The 22630-nt window shown below is 36.6% G+C and overlaps 1 protein-coding gene across 7 annotated transcripts in view; it reads left to right on the forward strand.

The window, feature by feature from the left end:
• The first annotated feature begins 3587 nt into the window (after nt 1-3587).
• The window catches only part of bbx (BBX high mobility group box domain containing), a 43541-nt gene continuing 24498 nt past the window's right edge, over nt 3588-22630 (forward strand). For 3 of the 7 annotated variants that reach the window (XM_065258688.2, XM_065258738.2, XM_065258697.2), the window contains exons 1-5: nt 4462-5185; nt 17417-17588; nt 18315-18572; nt 19416-19617; nt 20167-20234. In XM_065258688.2, coding sequence (XP_065114760.1) covers nt 5172-5185; nt 17417-17588; nt 18315-18572; nt 19416-19617; nt 20167-20234 — 714 coding nt within the window. In that variant the 5' untranslated portion in view covers nt 4462-5171. Of the gene's footprint in view, nt 3745-3790; nt 4010-4036; nt 4422-4461; nt 5186-5641; nt 5724-17416; nt 17589-18314; nt 18573-19415; nt 19618-20166; nt 20235-22630 lie in introns of those variants that run through there. The other 4 variants (XM_065258707.2, XM_065258722.2, XM_065258715.2 and 1 more) reach the window with 4 other exon arrangements.

Below are 22630 nucleotides of genomic sequence, written 5' to 3' on the forward strand. Positions count from 1 at the left end.
ATTCAGCCGATCTCCGGGTCTGGTGGTATCACTTTTAGCATATCTTAGCATAATCCATTGAATCTAATTAGACCATTAGCATCGCGCTCAAAAACAACCAAAAAGTTTCGATATTTTTCCTATTTAAATGATATTATGCAGTGTTCGAAAATAGTCCCCTGCTATTTTTTTTCTTCAAAAAGTGGAGTGTCACTTTAATGCTATATGCTAGTTAAAGGGATAGTTCACCCAAAAATGAAAATTCTGTCATCATTTACTCAGCCTCATGTTGTTACAAAACAAAAATGTTGTTAAATATATTTGTTCTGATGAACACAAAGGAAGATATTTTGTAACCAAACCGTTAGTGGACCCATTCACTTCCATAGTAGGAAAAATAATACTATGTAAGTAAATGGGGTCCACAAATGGTTTGGTTATAAACATTTCTCAAAATATCTTCCTATGTGTTTATCAGAACACAGTAATGTATACAGGTTTGTAACAACATGAGAGTGAGTAAATGATGACAGAATTTTCATTTTTGGGTGAGCTATCCCTTTAATGCTATATGCTAGCATTTAGGCTGAAGTTCTACTATTCACATTAAAGTTACGCTTTGCAGGTCCACACTAAAAAAAAACTAGGGATGCACCGAATCCAGGATTCGGATTCGGCCGAATACTGGGCTTTTTGACGGGGTTCGGGTTCTGCCGAATCTTAGATATTTTTTGCACTTTATAAATCCACATAACTTCTATGTAGATATCAGAGAACAATTTAAAATATTATTTCAATGCATTCTTTGGCACATTTTAATCATTTTTAAAGTCATCATAAAATCAAAATGTACAATTTATAATATATTGTAGTGTTTATTATAAATTATTTATCTGTGCGCTTGATTATTTTCATAAAATTCACGTGCACTCATAATCTTTTATCAATACCGGTAATTTCCCTCCACGAAATGACCTCTCTTTACTTCCTGTCACAAAGAATAGCGCAAGCGCGGGACTATTGGAGAAAAAGCGCAGGCCAACTTCCAACGATTCAATTAGTTCTCAATGGTAAAATCAATTAGTATAATCCACTGAACGCACGCACTAGATAATTCGACCGCGAGGCTGTAGTAACAATTTTACAGTGACACAAGATTTCACAGGCTCGTGTGATCAAACGTGAATTTAAAATAAAAATGTTGTGATAGTTCTTTTGCACGACACATTATAAAGCCACTTGTACTGTTGCCAAACCCCGCCCAATCGCGTTTGATCCAAAAAGCCTGGTTTGTTTGACTAGTGTAATCGCTCTATACAGTACTCGGGCACAGTTTGGTTAACCGTGCCCTGGCCGGCTTGCAGAGGTAGGAAGGGGGACATTCGCACCCAGCACTGTTTGGTTGGGTTAGGAATGTGTGAGTGTGCCTTAAATCATACCCCCTTCCCCAATCACTGGTCATTGCAAATCGAGTGTGGCCAGCCTTAGTATGAAATTTAAAAAAATTAAAATGGAATATTTAATACTATACTTTGGTCAAAAAGTAATTCATAAAGGCCACGGTTAAATCATGTCCTGGTGTGTCACATGATCAGATTGGACACAGAAATATAGTACAAATCCAGAAATAACTTTACAGTGACAATAAAGCAGGTTGCTGAAGAGTTAATGAAGACCCCCAAAACAAACACCTTGATTTATGGCTCTTCAGAGTAATGATTTGATCAGTAAGAGCTTTAACTTCCTTTCACTCTTTCACTCTCTCAACAACTCAGTGTTAAAGGTGCTAATGACCTTATCAACAAATATGTTTCAATGCGTTTAAGATGTAACATATAAAAACTGATTTGATTTTACTTTTGTGAGAACAGAATGTGTGTCATCAAAACTTATTTGAGCAGGAAGTTAATGATTGGCCATTAGACCCACCCATCGAGAATGATGGGATACACTGGAGGGCATTTATTTGATGCCTTTGTTTGGAGTGTGAGTTTGATCATGACACCTAAAAATGTTAGCTGTTTAATTTTTTTTTTAAAGTCACAAATATTAGTTATTAAGCTTGAATCAACCTGACTACAGTAGGATACACCAGCAAATTACTTTTAAGGGTCAGATCAAGTAAGAATAGCATTTGATAGACACTTTTATCTAAAGCAACTTACGGTGCATTCAATATATACTTTTTTAATCAGTATGTGTGTATATTGGGAATTAAATACACCCTTTCTGTTACAAAGCTATAGGAATACTGCAATGTTGTGTAGTTAATACAAAGCAAACATTTGCTGTCTCAACAAAACTTTTATTTTTATTGCACATTGCGTTGACATAACTTTAGTCTAACTTTGTTTATAAAAACCAACCTCTATATTGTTCAATCTTTACTTAGCTTTAACTCTAGTACATGTAAACATGGGTCTTTAGATGATACGCTTATTGCTGGCTCCTTAATTGTTAAATTCTGTCACAATAACTGAATAATTGTGTGCTGTTAAATGTGACATTGTGTGGCACAGCTCTGACAAACATGAAAAATACACTAATGATATTAGAAGTGATTCAAGCACATTATGTGCAATTATGTACACAATATTCTTATTGTCATGATATCCTATCAAGTAAAAGTGGCAAGAAACTATCATAACAATATTGAAAAATTATAATAAAATATAATAATGATGCTAATAATAATATAATAATAAATAAATACAATACATAATACAATTAATAATAAGTTATACAATAAAAATAATAAGTAAAAATAACCATATGAAGTTCAGCAGGTATTTCTCTAGCTGTACACAGTACTTAGCAAAAGCACATAATGCTGACATGACACCACTGTCCTGATTCTCCGAGCACCGCTTGTAAAGGGTTAAACTTCCCATTACACGTATTACAAAGTATCAATATTATTAAATGATATAATAAGTATCATTAAGCCTCGTGCAATCCGTCTCTCAGGTACGATCCCACATCTATCGACCCCCCTCTTCCTCCTCCTCTTCATCATCATCGTAAATCATCACGTCAACATAAATATTCATCTACGGACACGGATTGTTTATTAAAGCTCACTTGTTGTTACAGAGAATATGTATGGCTGATAACGCAATGTCCACTGTCGTGTAAGCACGCGCAGGCTTCGCGTGCAGAAAAAGTCTATAAAGAGGGCAACGAGACAGGAAAACGGTGCAGCGTGACAGAGAGCGACAGATATGACACAAATTACCACACATACCGCTTTATATCGTGTTTAAGCCACGATGAGTCCTTAACTATCGTATGCAATGTGTGAATGAAGGGCAATGTTGTTCACTAATGTGTGTTTGTGCTCGATGACTGCTGCGTGTTTGTTCTGACACACACTGTGTACAAGGTCTGTTTTCACGATGGCTCGTCCATATCGTTCAGTTTACACTTTCCTTTCACGTAATGAATGATATTCTACAATTCTTCTGTAACTGTTGTGTGTTTTGCGTGTCGTTTAAACGTCCAGGACATTATGAAGATGTGGTTTTAATCTCTCTATCTCGGAACCGTGCCGAAATGGTTCGCGCTTTCTGAGTGGCGGTCTCGGGCCGTCACTCAAGCGTGCGGCCAATCACAACTCGCCTTACATGAAAACTATATTTTCACTCACTGCATGTACAGTAGACTGTATGTTGCAAAAAAGTGAACGGGGAAAGGCACCATCGAGGGGGCGAGAGAGGTGGACAACGGCGTAGTCGACTCCGGACCTGTTAAGTCACTTTGGTGGCGGTAAGTGCGGACGCACATGCACTGTTAGACTTTATTTGACGAGCACGGCACCGATCTGACACCAGTAATATACAACACCCAGGAAGCTCCAATAAAGTAGTGTTAGACGAGTGGATCTATGATCAAAAAGCATTGAATGGCGTGGCGGTGTCGACCCTTGAGAAGTAGGTGCAACTGAAAGACAGCAGAAAAGTTTAGGCACAATGATTTGACTGTGAACGATGATGATGATGATGATGAAGAAGATGATGATGATGTGACAAGGGTAGGCCAGTCAGTCCAGCGCTATGAACATCCACACACTGTGCACAAGGGCTTCATAACACAGCAGTCAGTGGGAACACTTGAACACTTGGGGGAGGAGGGCGAAGAGAAAACAAGCTGAGAAAATTGTTCGCTTGAAACGAAAGTACATATACTAAGTGCGATTCGGCCCCACCGTTACTCGTTTATAGTGATCATCGCGATTCAAATGTAGTTTTGTCGACTTCACGTTGCGCCTTTCCAAGCACGGCGGCGTCCATCCGGTAGAAATAACATACAGTAAGTGCTGGTGAGTCTGTCTGTGGGGCTACTGTACGGACGGCCAGTGCAGAACTGTTCCGATGTGTCAATAAGTTTGAGGTGGACGGGAGGCTGGAATGAGAAGGCCCTGGCATTTCGGCTTGATTTCAGGGGTAAGTTTGCATCCACGGACGCCGCGATGACTGAAAACTTCGTGTTTTGTGCGTGAAAAAGACCCGAGTGTCGATCGATCGGGTGGACGGTGCGAAATTCGTGCCAGTTTGTTGCACCGACATGGAGATCTCGAGGGCTACGATTATAAACAACTTAAAGGGATCGCCGTGTTTGACACCTGCCGAACATCAGCGTTTCTGTGAATTTGGCGATGCAAAGCGTTGATATAACACGGATCAAGGCAGCTATGTGCCCTCATCAGGGGAACCGAATGGCCACTTCCCTCATCCAACGCAATGTTACATTGTAACAACGATCAAACGCGTTGCGTTTCAAAAGCGCGAACGTCGGACACAAAGTATCCAACGGCGATCGTGCGATTATCGCGTATGGCTCTGTTAATGACACGCCAGAGCAATCTCGCATCACGGGGGCTAGCAGGCTAGCCAGCTACTTTTAGTCTATCTGACAAAACGCTGTGGGAAACCCGAGCGCAAACCCGTCTCATTTGAAAAGTCTCCCCCGAAAACCCCTAGTTTAAGTAACGAAAGGGGTCGTGTGCACGCGGTGGGGGTATTCTCCGTGAAAACGCACTGGCGGAGTTTGACAGGAGTGAGATTTATACTTCATCTTCCCCAAAGCAAGATGGACTCTCTTCGTGTGTCTGGCTTGTCAGAGCCCACATCGACATTTTGCACCGAGATGCAAAACGGAGCACGATTCGGATCAGGGGTCAAACGAAGTGTGAAATGAGCTCGATGATGTAAATAATCGGGATATATCACGGAGATGGTGCTTTGTGGAGTTCTTGTGATCTAGAGTTCCCTCGGGCTGCAGAGAGCGAGAGAGAGCACCACTGTCAGGCTATACCTGAAAACTAAACGCTGCAATACTGTACGTACAGTAGTGTCGTTCCACTCGACGAAACTGTGTCGGACGTGCTTTAATACGACATACGTGAACGAGCACGAGCGTTTGATACACACAGTTTATGGTGTGAGTGATGTCATACCGGGAATTCATAACTTTACGCTTCATCAACAACACCGAGGTGCCACCGTAGTTTATGTGTCATAGGCTACCACTAACTAATCCACAACACGGTTAAAAAATGTCGAGGACCGACGAGATCCGACTTATGCCGTGCATTTGGCTTTGCTTTTGACGATTTATTCCTGTACTGAGGGCACAGTGTTTTTTTTTTTCTTTTACTTTGTAGGTCATCTTCATCGCATGATACAGCACGACTGACAGATCCATCCTCATCTTTCAAATACCGTATTTCCATATTCTGTGACTCTGTAAGTACACCTTCACTTCATCCCCATGCGTTTTCCTTTCATATCTCTTAAATTCGCAGTGTATTTGGGGTCTAATGCCTTGACATCATTGATCAAACACTCATGACATCACAGGTTTTTAAGCTCATGTCTGTACATAATCACCTGCTTATTGGGTTGTGCTCAATCCGAGATAAAATTCATATTCATTCTTCAGCGTTTTATCATGGCTGCTTAATAAAAAAGGTCTATTATTTGCCACAATAACAACAATAATAACTTATATGCCTATTATAAATAAATGACCATATGTGATTATCAAATGCATACCATGTGTTAGATTTTTAAAGTGCAGTTCAGTGCTTTGATTTTGGTATTCATGATTTTGTGTATTTCATAGTTTGGTAACAGAGTTGTAAAAGTTTGCAGGCCTCCAAATCCACTATTTGCATGTTGTTGTTCTTTGTAATAAACACATATAACCTTTTCTCACAGACAACACATTGATGTTATGTTTTCAGTACATTTACCAACAGTGCGTTAAAGTTTGATTTCAGTTTATTATTTTTGCTAGTGACACATCTATATGTATAGAACATGTAACGTCATAGATATTAAATAATTATAAATCTTTTTTTAAGCAAAACAGCATCATTAGTTCTCTACTCGTGCATTTAAAACACCCCTGAGGCTTTTATCTTCTTCCTTAAATGTCTTTAAAACATCCTGATTTAAAACTTAACAGGTTGCTAATTTAAATTCTGTCATTATTTATTCACCTATTTGTTTCTTGAAATTCAACAATTTATTTCATTGAACAGATGAGGAGATTTTAGGTGTAATGTTTAACCTTATTTTCGAACGCGGAAGTAAGAGATGTGACGTATTTTCCTTTTTTGTGTGAGACGTCCGTTTTAATAGCCAGCTGATAGGAAACAGTGGTGTGGAGCAAACAGTTTATATTTATATTTATATACAAGATTTACTACACCTGCCATGTACGACCCAGTGTGAGGATGAAATTAAGAAGTAGCCTGATGTATCATATGAAGATATATTCTGTCATTTCATGTTGTTGCTCGGGGGTGACGGGTCTTCAAAGCGCAACTATAAAAGCACAGAGGCATCTTTCAGGGTTTCCCACAGAAAATTAGTTAGTTAAGGTGGTTGGGGGGCGTGGCAATCAAAGAGGCGGGTCATGTACGCGTCATGAAGACAATGAAAATATTTTTATTAAAACACTCAAATAAAACTTAATTTTGAAGAAACTATGACAGAAAATGAACACATACTAGATTATAAATAAATTAAATGTTTTTAACAGAAACCTCTAACGAGAATAGCTGCGTGATGAAGTGAAACTAAAGGGTTAATAAACACAAACTGAAGCAGATGTTGTAGAACGTCTGGCAAATGATGATAGATAGCGCGAAGATTGTAAAAACTGATTATTTCCCACTATTAATTACATTATCTTAAAGGAGTGTAACTACTGTAGCATGTGAAATAATGCACATAAATAACATGAGCAAGAGCGCTCAACAATTATATCTTATCAAAAAGCACAACCTAGCTAGCAGGTTGCTCAAACAACAAAATCACCAGCCAACTTACTTTAAATTTGCAAGAACTATAGACTAATACAATAACAGGCTTAAATAAACCCAAAACGTCAACTTACAGTTCTCACGGACACGCGTTTTATCAACTGGCTATCCTCCAGACAGTGACGGACCACGTTGGCCGTGTGGTGCGCGTGCATGCACGTGATGTGAAGCACGTCCGCGCTATTCTCCGAGATGTTTTATCAGCTGGCTAGTTATCCTCCAGACAGTGACGGACCACGTCTTTCTCTCATTTTGGCCATGTGGGGCGCCTGCCCGCTCTCTTGATGGCCTTTTGTGTAGCGAAATTCTTTTTTTGGAAGACCTAGTTAAGGTGGTAGGGTTTTCTAGCTTAGGCGGGCCACCCGAACTGCAAAGTGCTGCGGGAAACCCTGTCTTTACAATGGGAATGTCAGTCGAGTGTTTGTACATGGAATAGACCAAGAATTCGTGTTTTTAACCTTTTCAGGCGATGGTTTAAAATGTCACAACTGTCCCTCTGGTGTAAGTTTTTTTTAAACAGCGATTTTTAATTGACTTGTTTAAGTTTTTATGGCGACACATCAAGCTTCACGTGGTCTGACAGTCAGCAGCATCTTTCTCATTTAAACAGTTAGTTAAACTATAATAAACTTATTAAACTAATACATGTATTCATTGTTTCCGTTTTATGAAAATATGATTACGTCGCTTCTTACGCACTAGATGGAGACATGAGCTTATGAAATCATTTGCTTATTTTAAAATTATTTGCATTATCATTTAAAACATAACAAAAGTACACATTACGAACTATTATAAACATTAACTAATAAGCAGTTTATGTCTTATAAATTCTGTACTGTAACTGGATTTTTATAATAATATATAGTAGCAGAAAGAAAACAGCTTAATCATCATATTTTTATCAGCATAATATTAGTGGTTTTTATTGGCATTTTCTAAGAAAAGTTTTACTGGATGGATGTGTGGATACAGATCATGGGTGCACGTGCGCCACATACACATTCAGCGCGTGTGCGTGGATTATGGTCAAAACAAATGTTTTGTAGAGATTTAATGCATTTGTACCTGCTATTATGGCAACCCCAAACACACAAATTATGCCGGTCTTCCTGGATTTCATAATAAACATGAACAAGCCCATTAAATGGCACACTAGTGTCCCTCGCCAGAAGTCTTACACAATGGAGCTCAAATGGCGGCGTCCACATTTCCGTCAAAAATAACTGGGGCCAGGGGGCCACAAGATGGTGCTGGGGGGGCAAGTTTTATGACATTTTATTAAATATATTAACTTCTCATAAAATTTTATGTAATTAAACTTCAGAAAATAGATAATGCTACCAACCAACGGAGCTACATTGTGTAATATGATTTTGTTTAATTTAAATTCTAAGTTTGACTATCATTTATTTTCTTTGGGGGGGGGCATGCTAAAAAGTTTGAGAACCACTGGTTTATGTTGTTTTACTCCATATAATGAAAGTGAATGCCAACACAATCTGTCTGACTCCAAAATAACAGAAGAAACAAAATTAATGTGGTCCATATGACGATTATTCAGCAACCACCAATTTCTGCAAATTGCGCACATAAAATCTAATGGCTAAACAAATACAGAATATAATAGGATTTTTTTCAGCATCCTGCAAACCTGTTGCAAATATTGCAGCTGTGTCTATGTTGTCTTAATTCAGCAAAGGAGGAAAACAAATTAGCTTATTTCAAATTTGGAAAATTGTGGTAATTATTTAGTTGTCCTAGTTCGAAAAGTACAAAAATATTTTGAATGTCTAAAATTTATATAGTGAGTTGTGAAATAATTCCTTACATTTCATCATAAAATCAAATCATTCACTGATGATTTAGTTTTCTTAGAAATAAAACTTAAGAATCAGTTGACTCAGAATCAAGCAATGCTTGATCATCTAACTACTGTTTGAGAATACTATTCAGGAGTTTTGTGCGTATGTCTCATTGTTCAATTAGATGATTCAGTTTAATTGTTTGAGCTGATTCATCCACCAAAAATGTTTAAAGTGTTTCAGGTTAGGTTAAAGTGAGCTAAAGCTTAAGAAATAATTTTGAATCACGTTTTATCTTGTAAAACACGTTTACAGTAATGCACTTAAAATGCAAGTAAAAAGGTGCTGAAATAAACTTTTAAATATACACTGTTTAAAAATCTAGTTACTAGCCAACATTGATGAAAGAAGTTGAAACATTCAATATAACTTTGCACAGACAAGGACAATTACAGACCGGGCCAATAGAGGCCTGTGGTAGCCAAAAACCTGGAAACAAGCCACTGTAGATGTAAAATTAAAATCGATATACAAACAACATTTGAACATGAGCCAGTGACTATTGACACATTGTGCAATTAAACATAACTGTTTACTGTAGCTTTGATATTGTATAGACTGGTTCAGCAGTAACAACATATACAAATGGCTTTCGTGGAACAAACGGAGCTTCCGGTAAACTCCCTCAAAGATTAAATAACAACAGAGTCCTTTTAGAGTAGTTTATTAACAGCAAGTAGATTACCTTGGTTCAAATCCTAGCCAAAATTGTATCAAAACCTACACTGAGCTAATGTTACTGTATAAAATCTTTACTATATATTGTATACAATACTACAAGTCTAAGATGTAGACTAACAGATGTGCTCAACACACTGCGTTTTGCGTATCTCCAAACAGTGACTCTGGTTTGTGTAATCTTAAAGAACATAAAAAAACATATTTGGTATAATATAATGTGTTAGCGTGGTTTATGGTTAAAAAACACATTTTTTTTCCACATACCGTAAATTTTTGTAGCTCCAGATTTCACTCTCTTCCTGAAACACATGAATTTGAAAAGCTCTGTTCCCCTGATTGGCCAGCTAATCTTAACTTTGTGATTGGTGCGAATACCAAATGTGACGCTCTTTACCATGTTTGAAAGATTCGTTCACAATGCAATGCTAACAGGAGTTAACTTACTGGCTATTAGGCCGGCCTATATATCGGGCCAATATTTGCGAGTTTTATGGGCATCGGCCAATATGTGGCTGCCGTGTTTGCCGATTTTTTTCCGGCATTATTTACAGACAGAGTGCTGGAAGCCTCAAGCGATTGCAGGTCATGTGACTAAAAACAACCAACCTTTCCATGACAACATCAAAAGATGGTTCCATAGCACCCTCACCTGTTTTTATTATTTGTTAAATATAGTTTTTTTAAGTTCAGTAAATGTAACTTTTTAAAATTGAGACTTGTAACTTTTGGCATCATCATTGTGTCATTTTTATTATGTAAATTGAGTGAGCAAAAGCAGTATCGGCTCCAAATATCGGCTCAAGAAAATCGGCAGCCTTTATCGGTCATCGGCTAAGGCTGATGAAACAAAAATCGGTATTGCCATCGGCACTGAAAATTCCATATCGGTCAATCCCTACATTGTAGTTGTGGTGTGAACTCCGCTATTCTCTTTAGAATTTTAAACCGATATATTTTTTAGTTATTGTTATAATGTGAACGTCTCTTTATTGCGTGGTTGTTTTTACTATTGCAACTGTTGAACTTTATTCCTATTTTCATACTGATTTGAATTATTAGATTTTGAAAAAACAAAAACAACAAAGTTCACAGTTTTGCTTGTAAATAATCTGAAATGCCTTGCGCATAGACTTACACTTATATCATAAGCACATTCCTACAAACAAAATTTTGTTTGTTTTTACCGTCACTAAAACGTAAAAAAGTTTTTGTTGCTGTGTAACAAGAATGTTACTTGAATTGCTGTTGAATTGCTTGAATTGTTCAATCAGCAGGTTTACTCCTCTTTAGAATAATAAATAACAAAATGAATCTTTTTTGGGTCACAGTTACTATAGGAAATATACATTTCTTTGAATATACAGTTAAGCATGTTATACCACCTGAACACCTTTGTGCCAGGGTTTCTATGTTCCCAGCATGCAATGCAGCATGAGTAAATTATACTGTATGTGTTTTAAGTATTGTTTGGTCTATGACCTAATGCTGCTGTTGCCATTACTGTTAGTTTTTTGCCGTGTGGTCATTTTTAAAGTTAATTATGTTTCTGTTGATGGCCGCCATTATTTAGGAAATCTTAAATGTAACACTGTAAAAAAAGTTGTTAAACTTAAAGTTAGTTACCTGGTTGCCTTAACATTTTTAGTTAATGCAACTTATATTAAAATATATTTTATATACTAAAATATTAGTTGACACAACAATTTTACACTTAACAAATTAGTTAACAATTATCTAATATTTAATAATATAAAGTGAAATTCATTCAAAATGTTAAGGCAACCGGGTAACTTACTTTATATTTACTTTATAACCAGCAAATCATTTCATACAGTCTATTAATCCTAGTAACCTCATTGGATGTCTTCTTTCTCTATAAGAGGAAAATAGTTATTTAAAACTGTACATCATAAATAATAACACATCATAAATTCCTAATAAAAAATAAGGGCCAAAAACACAGAAATCTGCAGGCACTGTTGCAAGAGTTTATGACTGATGAAGACATTGAATGAACAGCATTTAATAAACAAACTAATTCAAGTTGGTTTTAAAAAAAAGTGTCTTTTTTTTCTTTTCTCAGCTCTTCAGTTTACATCGCAAATCTTCCAAAAACTAAAATGTTGACTACATTAATGTTTCTTTTGCTGTATATATAGGTAGATTAAATCAAGTAGAAATGTATTCAGTCTTTGCAGAGCGACAATATTTCCTAAATGGATCATGTTTTTTACCAATCAGTGAACTGTGAACTAGTTTTTGACTCAGTTACATATAAAATACTTTAAAATAGAAAATTCACTCAAAAAAATGATTCATTGGATTAACTCAATAAAATTGTGGGCAGGATTTCCATCCAATATGAATGTCTACCCCTAACTCATAAAAAACTGCTTTACACAATAAAAATATATTGAGTTTATCCAACTCAATTTAAAGTAAATGGCAATACTCAATTAGTTGCCTCAACTCAATTTAGTGTGTAGTCTGAATAACTCGATTTAGCGTAGTTTGAATAACTCAATGTTGTGTAGTCTGAATAACTCAATTCTGTTATTTTATATAAAACTTTTTTATATCATACTAATTAGCATAAGCACATGTTAGCATGCTAATAATAATAACATATGATACTTTGGATGAGCAGTTGAGAAGAGACTGATCTCCAAACAGGCATTAACACAGTTTGTGCTCATTGCGAGAAATACGTCTCATCCACAACCTAACCACAAGCGCCACTCTTCTGCATGATGGTTACCAAACAATTTGAAAAAATATAACACAAACGCTTCTAAATCAACAAGATACATGGACATTAAACACTATTAAAGCAACACTATGTAGTTTTTTTTACCTTTAAATAATGTCTCTAAAATTATTTCAGTGATAGAACAACTTTTAACTGGACAAATAGTACTGTTGCTGCAACCTGAGCAGCCTCCTAGCTGCTACAAGCACACTCTGAAAGTGGCGGTGGAGGGTAGAGCACACAGCCCCGCCCCTCCCCCTGCCTGCAAAAGAGTGTCTGATACCAGGCACTGTTTCGCTTTTCAACCACATGGGGGAGCTGTAAGTTATTTTTACATGGAAACTACATAGTGTTGCTTTAAGTCTTTCTCTTTACCTAAAAATGCATAAAATAACACTTAATTTAAAAAAATTACTCTCCAAAAGCAGTTGCATGCAAAGCATGCTGGGAAATTCTTTTTCCGGAACCCAAACTCAAACTTATTGTGTTAACGCAACTAAAAAGAAATCAATAAATTATAGTACATATTCATTTTGTGTTAGACTAATTAAATATATATACTTATTGCTCTTAATGAGGTATTTTAAATTAATTGAACACAATTTTAATGTGTCATTTCTAAGAAGGGCTTGAATCAATTTTTTGAGTAAATAAATGGGGTGTCTGTCTTTAAATAAGCTAACTGTGCTATATCGACAAAAGCTTTGTTTGAGGAACAGGCTGAAATGTGAAATTTTGTGAAAATGTGTTTAAACTTGTCAATATGAGTAACACATTTTTTTTACATCAGGGATGTTTGCGATTCAATTGTTTCTTGGACCTTGCGTTGCACCAGAGTAATTATGTGGATCCACAAATGAAATTTCTTGTAAATAATGATTTAATTGTTGGTCCTCACAAATCTGATGTATGGCTTCAGTAGACTTCACATATAGTGTGCCGATAATCGTATTAAATACTTTCATGGCTGTTTTGAAGCGTGACAGCTGGTCATATTTACCGTATTCCTGGAAAAGAGCCATGCAAACTTCCTCAAACATCTCTTTTTGTGTTACATGGAAAAAAATCTGAACATTTGGGTGAGAAAATAATAACAGAATTCTTGTTTCTAGATTAACAGACCATTTACTTTCAAAATTTACAGTCAGACATCTAATGTAAGAAGTTGGTTTGTTTACTGACATTATGTTCACTATTAAGCTGCCCTCTCTTTCTCTGTCTGCCTTGAGTTTTTAACATCATGCATTAACGATAGTGTATTAAACATGCAAGACCTCATCTAATAATACAAGCCTTTAGTAACTGGTGTGTTTATTGTAAGTTAGCAGCAAGAGGGCAGCAAACACTAGCTAAAGAAAGATATTCAGAAGATGTCTTCTGCTAATGATACACCGTACTCTCAAATTCCTTTCAAGGTAATAGCCGAACACCTCCGTAGTGTTATGCTCCTTTATTTGTGCATACATTAACGATTGTTAATGATGAGCAGAGTGCTGTATCTCTCTGGGTTGAAGTGGGTTTGTATGTTGAGCTGCATGATGATGTATTTGTATCATAATGTGTTCGTACAGTGAATGTGTGTATGTGGTGTGACACTCTATTGTTCATTAAGTACAGATATGTTATTTTGAAGTACATCACAACAGATCATCAAAAAATGAATGTGATGTATCAAATGTGTTTTGACATTGTCTGTGGGGTTTGTAGGACTGGATTCTGGTTGGTAAAAAAAATCTTATTTATAGGTGAACATTCCGAAGAGAAAAAATACATTGTGTACACACTCACATTTAAATACATAGGTGCCAGAATAAAAATAAACAATTTTACCTATAATACACCATTTTTATATCATTTAAATAAATGTCAGATATGATGTGCACATTTTTTGACAAACCAACATAGAAATATTACGTTTCTACAAAGTGTATGTTTCTAGATGTCTCAAAGGTTTTTAAATCATATCGGACATCCTTTTTGTCTTTGGCCAATGTATACTGTGTGTGTAATGTGCGTGTTGTAATCTATTAGAGAAGAGAAAGCTGATGTATATGTGTATGTGAAGGTCACATGTACAGTAAAGCTGCATTGGTGCTGTGGATGCAGAGAAACTGTGCTGAGACAGACAGAGAACACTGCACTACGCTGCACATCATGATTTTTTTAAATTAATTTATTTATTTTGAACTAACAATACTGAAATACGCAGCATAATAGTCTTTGGCCTGCATCTTTTGATGCCTAAATATTCTCTTTGTGTGTTTTACGGAACCATCAAAAATACATTATTGCTGTCGGGGCTTTTCTTATATTCGTATGTCGCCTGTCAAATTATATTTACAGTCTGTGGTTGGCTGTCTGTCTCCTCGTATATCTTTTCTCTTCTGCCCTTCATCAATGTTTGATATCAATGTTTTTATGAGAAAATATAAAGTGATGGGTGTTGAGGGTTAACATTTATGCATTGCTTATTGTAATGTTTTGAAATCATTCATTTTTAAACAAGAATTGTGCTGCTGTTATGCAGTGTTTTACTTGTATGCAAACATACGTGTACGGTCGAACTCACAGCCTTACAAAATATAGCTTATTTGACTCGTACGTGTACACAGACGTATGCGCATTGCGAAAAAATTTTATACATCTGGGCTATACTACATTATCCTGTAGGCGCATGCGCGACCTATGCGTACAATGTATAAGGGTTGAGCTCACAGTACGTGCGCACTCTTCTGATGACGAAAATTGCTTCATGTGCACATACACAGACCGTCGTGTATATGTAAAAAATTGACCATACTTTGGCCTTTATCCTTGTGTCATAATTAGATGTTTTAATCAGGCTAACTTTTGTCCACATTTTCGTTTAGAACTGCATCTTTATCTCTCTGTTTTCGCTTTTTGTTCATACTGACATGACGCTTTTGTCAACAAAAACAAAGCTCTCAGTCTCCTCAAGTGTATACATTAAAAAAAATCGTACTAGCGCTGAAAACCTGTAAAAATAAAGGCTTTTCAAAAATGATGGTGTTTTAGCTTCTATCAAGGGTTGCGTTTCTCGAACAACCATGTAACTTTCTGCTTAACCACGTTGACACGATGCATGTTTGGAGAAACAAACTAGCTAGTTTATAAACAAAAACATAATATTCAAATGTAGCTGGATTAGTGTGTACAATGTACATACCCTTAAAGCCTACATCGGTCATCCAGCTTCATAAGATGGATCATGCTGGTTGACCTGGCTATACTTGTATACCATCTAGACCAGTGCTAATCCAGCATAAACCAGCTTTGAAATTCAAGTTGCACTAAGATGATCTTTTAGTAGAATAGATGCTGACTCCAAACAATCCCGTGGCACTTTTTAGCTCATCCTTGCCTGCACATAACTTGTCCCACCCCAAAATCACACCATTGGATGATCCAGAAGTTAATATGTCTGGCCACTCAAACAAACAAAGCCATGTTTGAACGCTCTAGAGCCGTAGTGTTTACACTTTTTGGTAATAACCCTTTAAAATTGCATCACTTACATAGCTGTTGTGTCTGCGTATTAAACTGAGTATTACAGTATTTGGTAATACTTTACTTGAAGGGGTGTTGTTAATAAGACTGACAAGACACCATGACACGTGTAATGAACATTAGGAAATTTTATGCAGGTTTATGACAACTGTCATAAATTGTCATTTGTTCACATTGTTTGAATTGTCTTTTATAACAACTTAACATAAACCAATACATCATAACTTGTAATAAGTATGTCATAAACCTGACATAGCAGAATAATTATCAAAACTTAAGAAACGACCTAGGTTTATGGGTTAACATTACATTAACCTGTCATTTAAATGTCATTAAGTGTTAATACTATGTCAAATAATTTTAAATACCTTAACAAAATGCAACAGACACGTCAAAATATTATACTTACCTTTATGTATGTGCACAATACATAAACAACTGACAACTAACAGAACTTGTTCTTCCTCACACAGAGGGTTCTGACATTTTCTGACAAAAAAGAAAAAAACGAACAAAAAATGTAAACAATTTAATTTAATGTAATTAACTTTGCAGCAATATGGACCCAACGCTGCATGGCCTAACCCATTATTGTACTGTTTTCATTTAATTTTAAGTGAATCTGTCTACAAATACAATAAAGTATAATTTTATTATTTTAATTATTATTATTACTATTATTATTATTTAATGATTAATTTTATTTGTTAAACACATGGAGGAAACTTAAAAAACATTATGAACTGAAGAATAGTCATGATGTTGTTATAAACTATTTGACAGAGTATTAACACTTAATGACATTTTAATAACAAATTATATTTGTACCACTGTAGTTGAGGTCAAGAAAAATATTCATGACACTGCTATAAAACTATATGACAGAGTATTAACATTTAATGACAAAATCAATTTGTATCACTGGTAAAAAGTTGTCAGTTGTCATGATAAGTTATAATGTATTGGATCAAAGACATCTCAAACAATGTTATCTTTGCATTAAAAATTACAGAATTGAGCGAATGACACTTAGTGACAGTTGCCATAAACGTGCATAAAATTTCCTTCATGTTCATAGCATGTATCATATCATGATTTTGAATGTGTCATGTCAGTCTTATGAACACCCCTTCAAGTTAAGTGTTACCCAGTATTTTAATATTGAAAAATTAAATACATCACCTTTAAATGAACTGTCAAGCTACAAGCACGTCCTTATGTGCCCTCATCATGAATGTTAAAGGACATTGAGGCTTGTGATTAACCCCTGACCTTTGCCCTCAGGGTCAGCAGCAGTATGAAGGGCGGAGGTGGAGGGAAAGAGCCTCCGGTGGAGGGAGAGGTCAGCGGAAAGCGGCCCAAACGCAAGTGCCTGCAGTGGCACCCGCTGCTGGCCAAGAAAGCTCCTGACTTTTCTGAAGAAGAGGAGGAGGAGGATGAAGAGGAGCTGGAGAAGGTGGGTGATGTATAGAGTTGCTTTTTTGCAAGCTCTTTCTAGATGAAAGGCCCCATGTGATCAAAATGGGGTCTTTGTGGCTTTCAGTAGTATGCTAGCATAAGGATGGTAGATTAAAGTTGATTAAAGACCACAGTAATAACAATGTCACTTAATGTTCCATCTCTGTATTTAACCATTGGATAATCAAACTTTTAAAATGAAAGAAAATGCATAGTCAAATAAGGAATGATGCAACAAAATCATGCAAATCTCTGATTTGTTTTTTTTTTTCGTAAAAGTCAGTTTGCTGAATTTATGAATGTTGAATGAAAGCTAATTGCACACAGTCTTTCACATGCTTTAATGCAAAATGCACATATACTTGGAAGCCAACAAACTGCTACTATCTCTGCGATGCCAGTTTTTATAGCGTGAACCAAAAGTTTTTATATGTTACTGTTTTCGTGTGGCTTAACTGGTAGAGCATGGTACTAAGGATGCCAGGGGCATGGGTTTAGTTCCCAGGGAATGCATGGACTGATAAAATGTATAACACAACTGCACTGCAAGTTGCTTTGGATAATAGCACCTGTCAAATGCATAAACATAAATCTCATTGTTTTCCACATCACCAAAGTAAATCAACTTTTGCAAAAATCAAGCACATGTATTGTTTTATTTGCTGTGATTTTCATCATTGTAAATCACAATTTTTCCTGTTTTATTCCCTATTTCATGTCTCAGGTGCCGGCCTTATGTGCGGAGAGCGGGGTTCAGGAGGGTGAGTGTGTTGCGATGGAGGATGACATTGAAGAGTTTTCTTCCGAGCAGCGGGCTCGCAGGCCAATGAACGCATTTCTGCTATTCTGCAAACGACATCGTTCGCTGGTTCGGCAGCAGCACCCGCGACTTGACAACCGGGGAGCCACGAAAATCCTGGCGGACTGGTGGGCCGTTCTGGATCCCAAAGAGAAACAGAAATACACAGACATGGCCAAGGAGGTGAGAATCAAACTTTAGTGACTCAGACTTAAAGGCGGGGTGCATGATCTCTGAAAACCAATGTTGATATTTGAAATCACCTAAACAAACACGCCCCTTCCCCAATAGAATCTGGACGTTCTTTTGATAGACCCGCCCAACACATACGCAACACAGGCAACAATGTCAGTTTGTAGACACGCCCCTTACTGCTGATTGGCTACAGGTGTGGGGCTTTTTGTACTCTGCCCAACTTCCTTTTTCCAACGTGTTTTTCAAAAATCATGCACCCTGCCTTTAAGTCACTGTTCCCCATGCAAATTGTGTCAAAGCTGTTTTACAGGAAAACATTCCAGTATGCGTTTTAAATTCCATAAGGTCCAAAGTCAATACATTTTACATCTACATTAAATCGTACATAGAGTGCATTACAAGTATACATTTTATGAGTATTTGTCTTCCCTGGGATCGAAATGTTTTTTTTTTTTACATTTGTGCCTTTAACGCAATGCTCTACTGATTGAGCTAAAGGAAAAATTTCTTACCAGGGGAACACGTCATTTCAGTTATGGAGTTTATATCCCATGAAGCTGTTAAGAACCTTACGCTCTGTATGAATGAAGATTTACAATCTAATAAAGTGAAACATCTGCCCATTAATTGCCGGCAGGTTGTCGATTTCTAAAGTGACGACCACTTATTAGCGTTTCACCCACACATTTCTTATGTCAAACGTCTCATCTCTACCTCATAAGTTCGGATGTCAGAATGACTTCAACCTATAATAGCCCTGTTAAGCATTTCATATCGTCTGTGACAATGTGAGTTGTTGATTTATTTGGGAATTATGTTTGTGTTATACAGTATAAAGATGCTTTCATGAAGGCTAACCCGGGTTACAAGTGGTGTCCCGCCACAAACAAGCCGGTAAAGAGCCCCTCCCATTCCATGAGTACTCCCCGCAAGAAGGTCTGGCCTCTGCCCTCCAACCCTAACAAGGATGCTTCCGTTGCCAAAAAACAGAATAAAACTGAAGATGCACCCCAGCTCAACTTCGCCATGGCCGGTGGGTCTAAATATACCTTTACTGTACACATTTACTATGAATGTACAGTGTGCATTTATTAATGTACCATAATCAGTACAGTACTGTGCAAAAGGCCACCCTGCCACCAAGAGATTTATTGTTTTTGCAATGGTGATCATATATAATTAATTCTCATAGAACATTTGCATGCATTTAAAAAAAACACAATAAAATTATAAGCTACAGTGTGAAGTATTTAGTCTGATCTCCTCTTACACTATCAATAGCAGGCTTTCTTAAACCTAAATTTAATAAAACCCTAATTTTTAATTCTAATCTAATGACTTCAGGACTTCAGTCTCCTCAAAAACGTTTAGTGCCAATGGAAGTCACACTAAATACTGACGTTTTTGTAAATATTTCCTGTATTTTTATTTGCTTTTTAATAAAGAGAGCAGATGTCATTAAAACAACAGAGCTAGTGGCTAGTGCCCTTAGACTTTTGCATAATACTGTATATTATAATAATATGTGTAATATATACAGATTATAATGTGTAGGTTGAAATTGAGCAATTGTTGTCTTTAGATCCCACTAAGATGGGCGGCCTAAGCATGCTGCTGCTAGCCGGGGAACACGCCCTTACCGCCAGAGAGGTACAGAACTGTTTTTGTAATATACTGCATTACACTACAACACATATGTGACCCAGTCTTAGAAATAGTCATTTTTTGTGATTTTTCAATCATCTTATATAAAGTAAACAACATTCTGTGAAAATATATTCTTGATATAACTAAAGGGATAGTTCGGCCAAAAATGATATTAAACCCATGATTTACTCACTCCCAAGCTGTCCGGGTAGCATATGTCCATCGTTTTGGATCTTTCAGTTGATTAAATGTATTGTTACGGGGTCCACCCATAGTCCACGACTTTCAAGTCCAAAAAAAGTGCTTCCATTCTTCACAAATTAAATCCAAACGGCTCCAGGATGATAAACAAAGGTCTTCTGAGGGTAATCCTTGCGGTGTTGTTGTAGAAATATCCATATTTAAAATTTTATTAATGAAAATAAATACCTTCCGGTAGCGCCGCCATCTTAGACTCCTCTGTATTCAGGAGAGAGTATTAGCGTAGTGTACACACTTTTCTTAGTGACGTATGACAAATTCGGAGGGCGGGGGCACAGAGCAGCAGCAGAGTAACCTCCGTAGGCTGCATAAGCTCTCATCCTGAATGCGGACGCGACTAAGATGGCGGCGCTACCGGAAAGGTATTTATTTTCGTTAATAAAGTTTTAAATATGGATATTTCTACAACAACACCGCGTGGATTACCCTCAGAAGACCTTTGTTTATCATCCTGGAGCCGTTTGGATTTAATTTGTGAAGGATGGATGCACTTTTTATGGACTTGAAGGTCGTGGACTATGGGTGGACCTCGTAACATTACATTTAATCAACTGAAAGATCTAAAACATTTTCTAAAATTTCCGAAAATGTGTTTATCTGATAAACGATGAACATATGCAACTCGGACAGCTTGGGGGTGAGTAAATCATGGGTTTGATATCATTTTTGGCCGAACTATCCCTTTAATACTGACTAAGTAAGCTCTTGTCAAAGATTGAAATTGATCAAACTTTAGCCTGGACTTCACAGGCAGGGTCACATGTAACCTTAACCCTGTAGAGGTCAAGCCAGTCTCGTCCACATGGTAGCTTATGAACCCACGGGGGTATCGTCATGTAAAACAACCAACCACGGTTTGCATTTTGAATGGCTTTGATATTAAGAGGCAGGTGAGTCTGGAATCAATAATACCACAATATTAGATCAGCTTGCAAAATGGTGCCTTGTTGAAATAAAGTTGGAGACCAAATAAGTACAGTATTAAAGAAGTATCATGGAAATAAAGTGAACTACAGATGCTTCAGATGGGTTCAAAGATGTTCCCTGCAAGCTGCTAACTGCCTCAGATAAAATTGGTAAAGGAATATTTCACCCATAAATAAAAATTCTTGTATAATATGTGCACCCCATGCTATACTGGGTCTGTATGACTACTGTTTTGTGTTTGTGTATAAGACCAAACATGTTGATGGTCCAAGAAGCCCATGCCTTCATTATTAAAGTTATCCCATATTCTCACATATTTGTATCCATTATAATTGAACTATTGTTAGAAAAGGGCTGGATGAATGAATACAGTGTGGATACATACCCATCTATTATAGACAGATATATAAACAATATCCACTTCAAGTACATAGACAAAAAAGTATTAAAATATTTGCCTGCAAACTTAATTTTTAGCAAGTGTTACAACTAACCCCCTGCCTGTTACAATTAACCCCATCTATGGGGTAAGTTGTAACGTTTGCACTTTTGTCATATTTGGTGTAATTGTCCAAGAATGGTAAGTACTAGAAAGAAACTTCAAATGTTCATTTGTAGCAGAGAGGTGTGTGTTGCTTTTGTAAAAATATAATTAATCAAACTCAGATATTTTTGAATGATTGAGCCAAAACCAAAAAGCATTAGGTTGTGCCCCGCTCTCCCCCATTGGGTAGAAATTATAAGTGGGGCCTTGAATTGAAAAAGGTTGAGAACCAATAATCTAGAAGGAGTTTCTCTTGTTTATTCCAATACCAATTGACTTAAAGTTGTTTAAAATAATTGAATATAATAGAATTATAATAAAGGCGTTGCTTTCCAGTTGCAAATTTACTTCAGGTTAATGCCCTGCAAGGCTTGCTTTTTAGTTTCTGTGCACGTGAAACAATAATCTGCCCATAGCGTTTGGAGGTGCACAGAACAGGTGAATTGAAAAAAAAAACTATTATCTATGTTTGCTTCCTTCAACACAGGAATGTCAATATAACCACAGCTAAGTCTGACGGTTTCAATTGGTCAGTGGTTAAACAGGTTTTAGAAAAAATAACAGAAAAGGGGGTCTATATGAGAATAACAATTATCAGTCAAGATCTGTGTCATCATATCTAGACGTGATTGAAACAAATGTACATTTTGTGTACCCATGGCAGACC

The sequence above is a fragment of the Paramisgurnus dabryanus genome, chromosome 10, assembly GCF_030506205.2.
Source record: "Paramisgurnus dabryanus chromosome 10, PD_genome_1.1, whole genome shotgun sequence".
In the NCBI taxonomy this organism is placed as follows: domain Eukaryota; kingdom Metazoa; phylum Chordata; class Actinopteri; order Cypriniformes; family Cobitidae; genus Paramisgurnus; species Paramisgurnus dabryanus.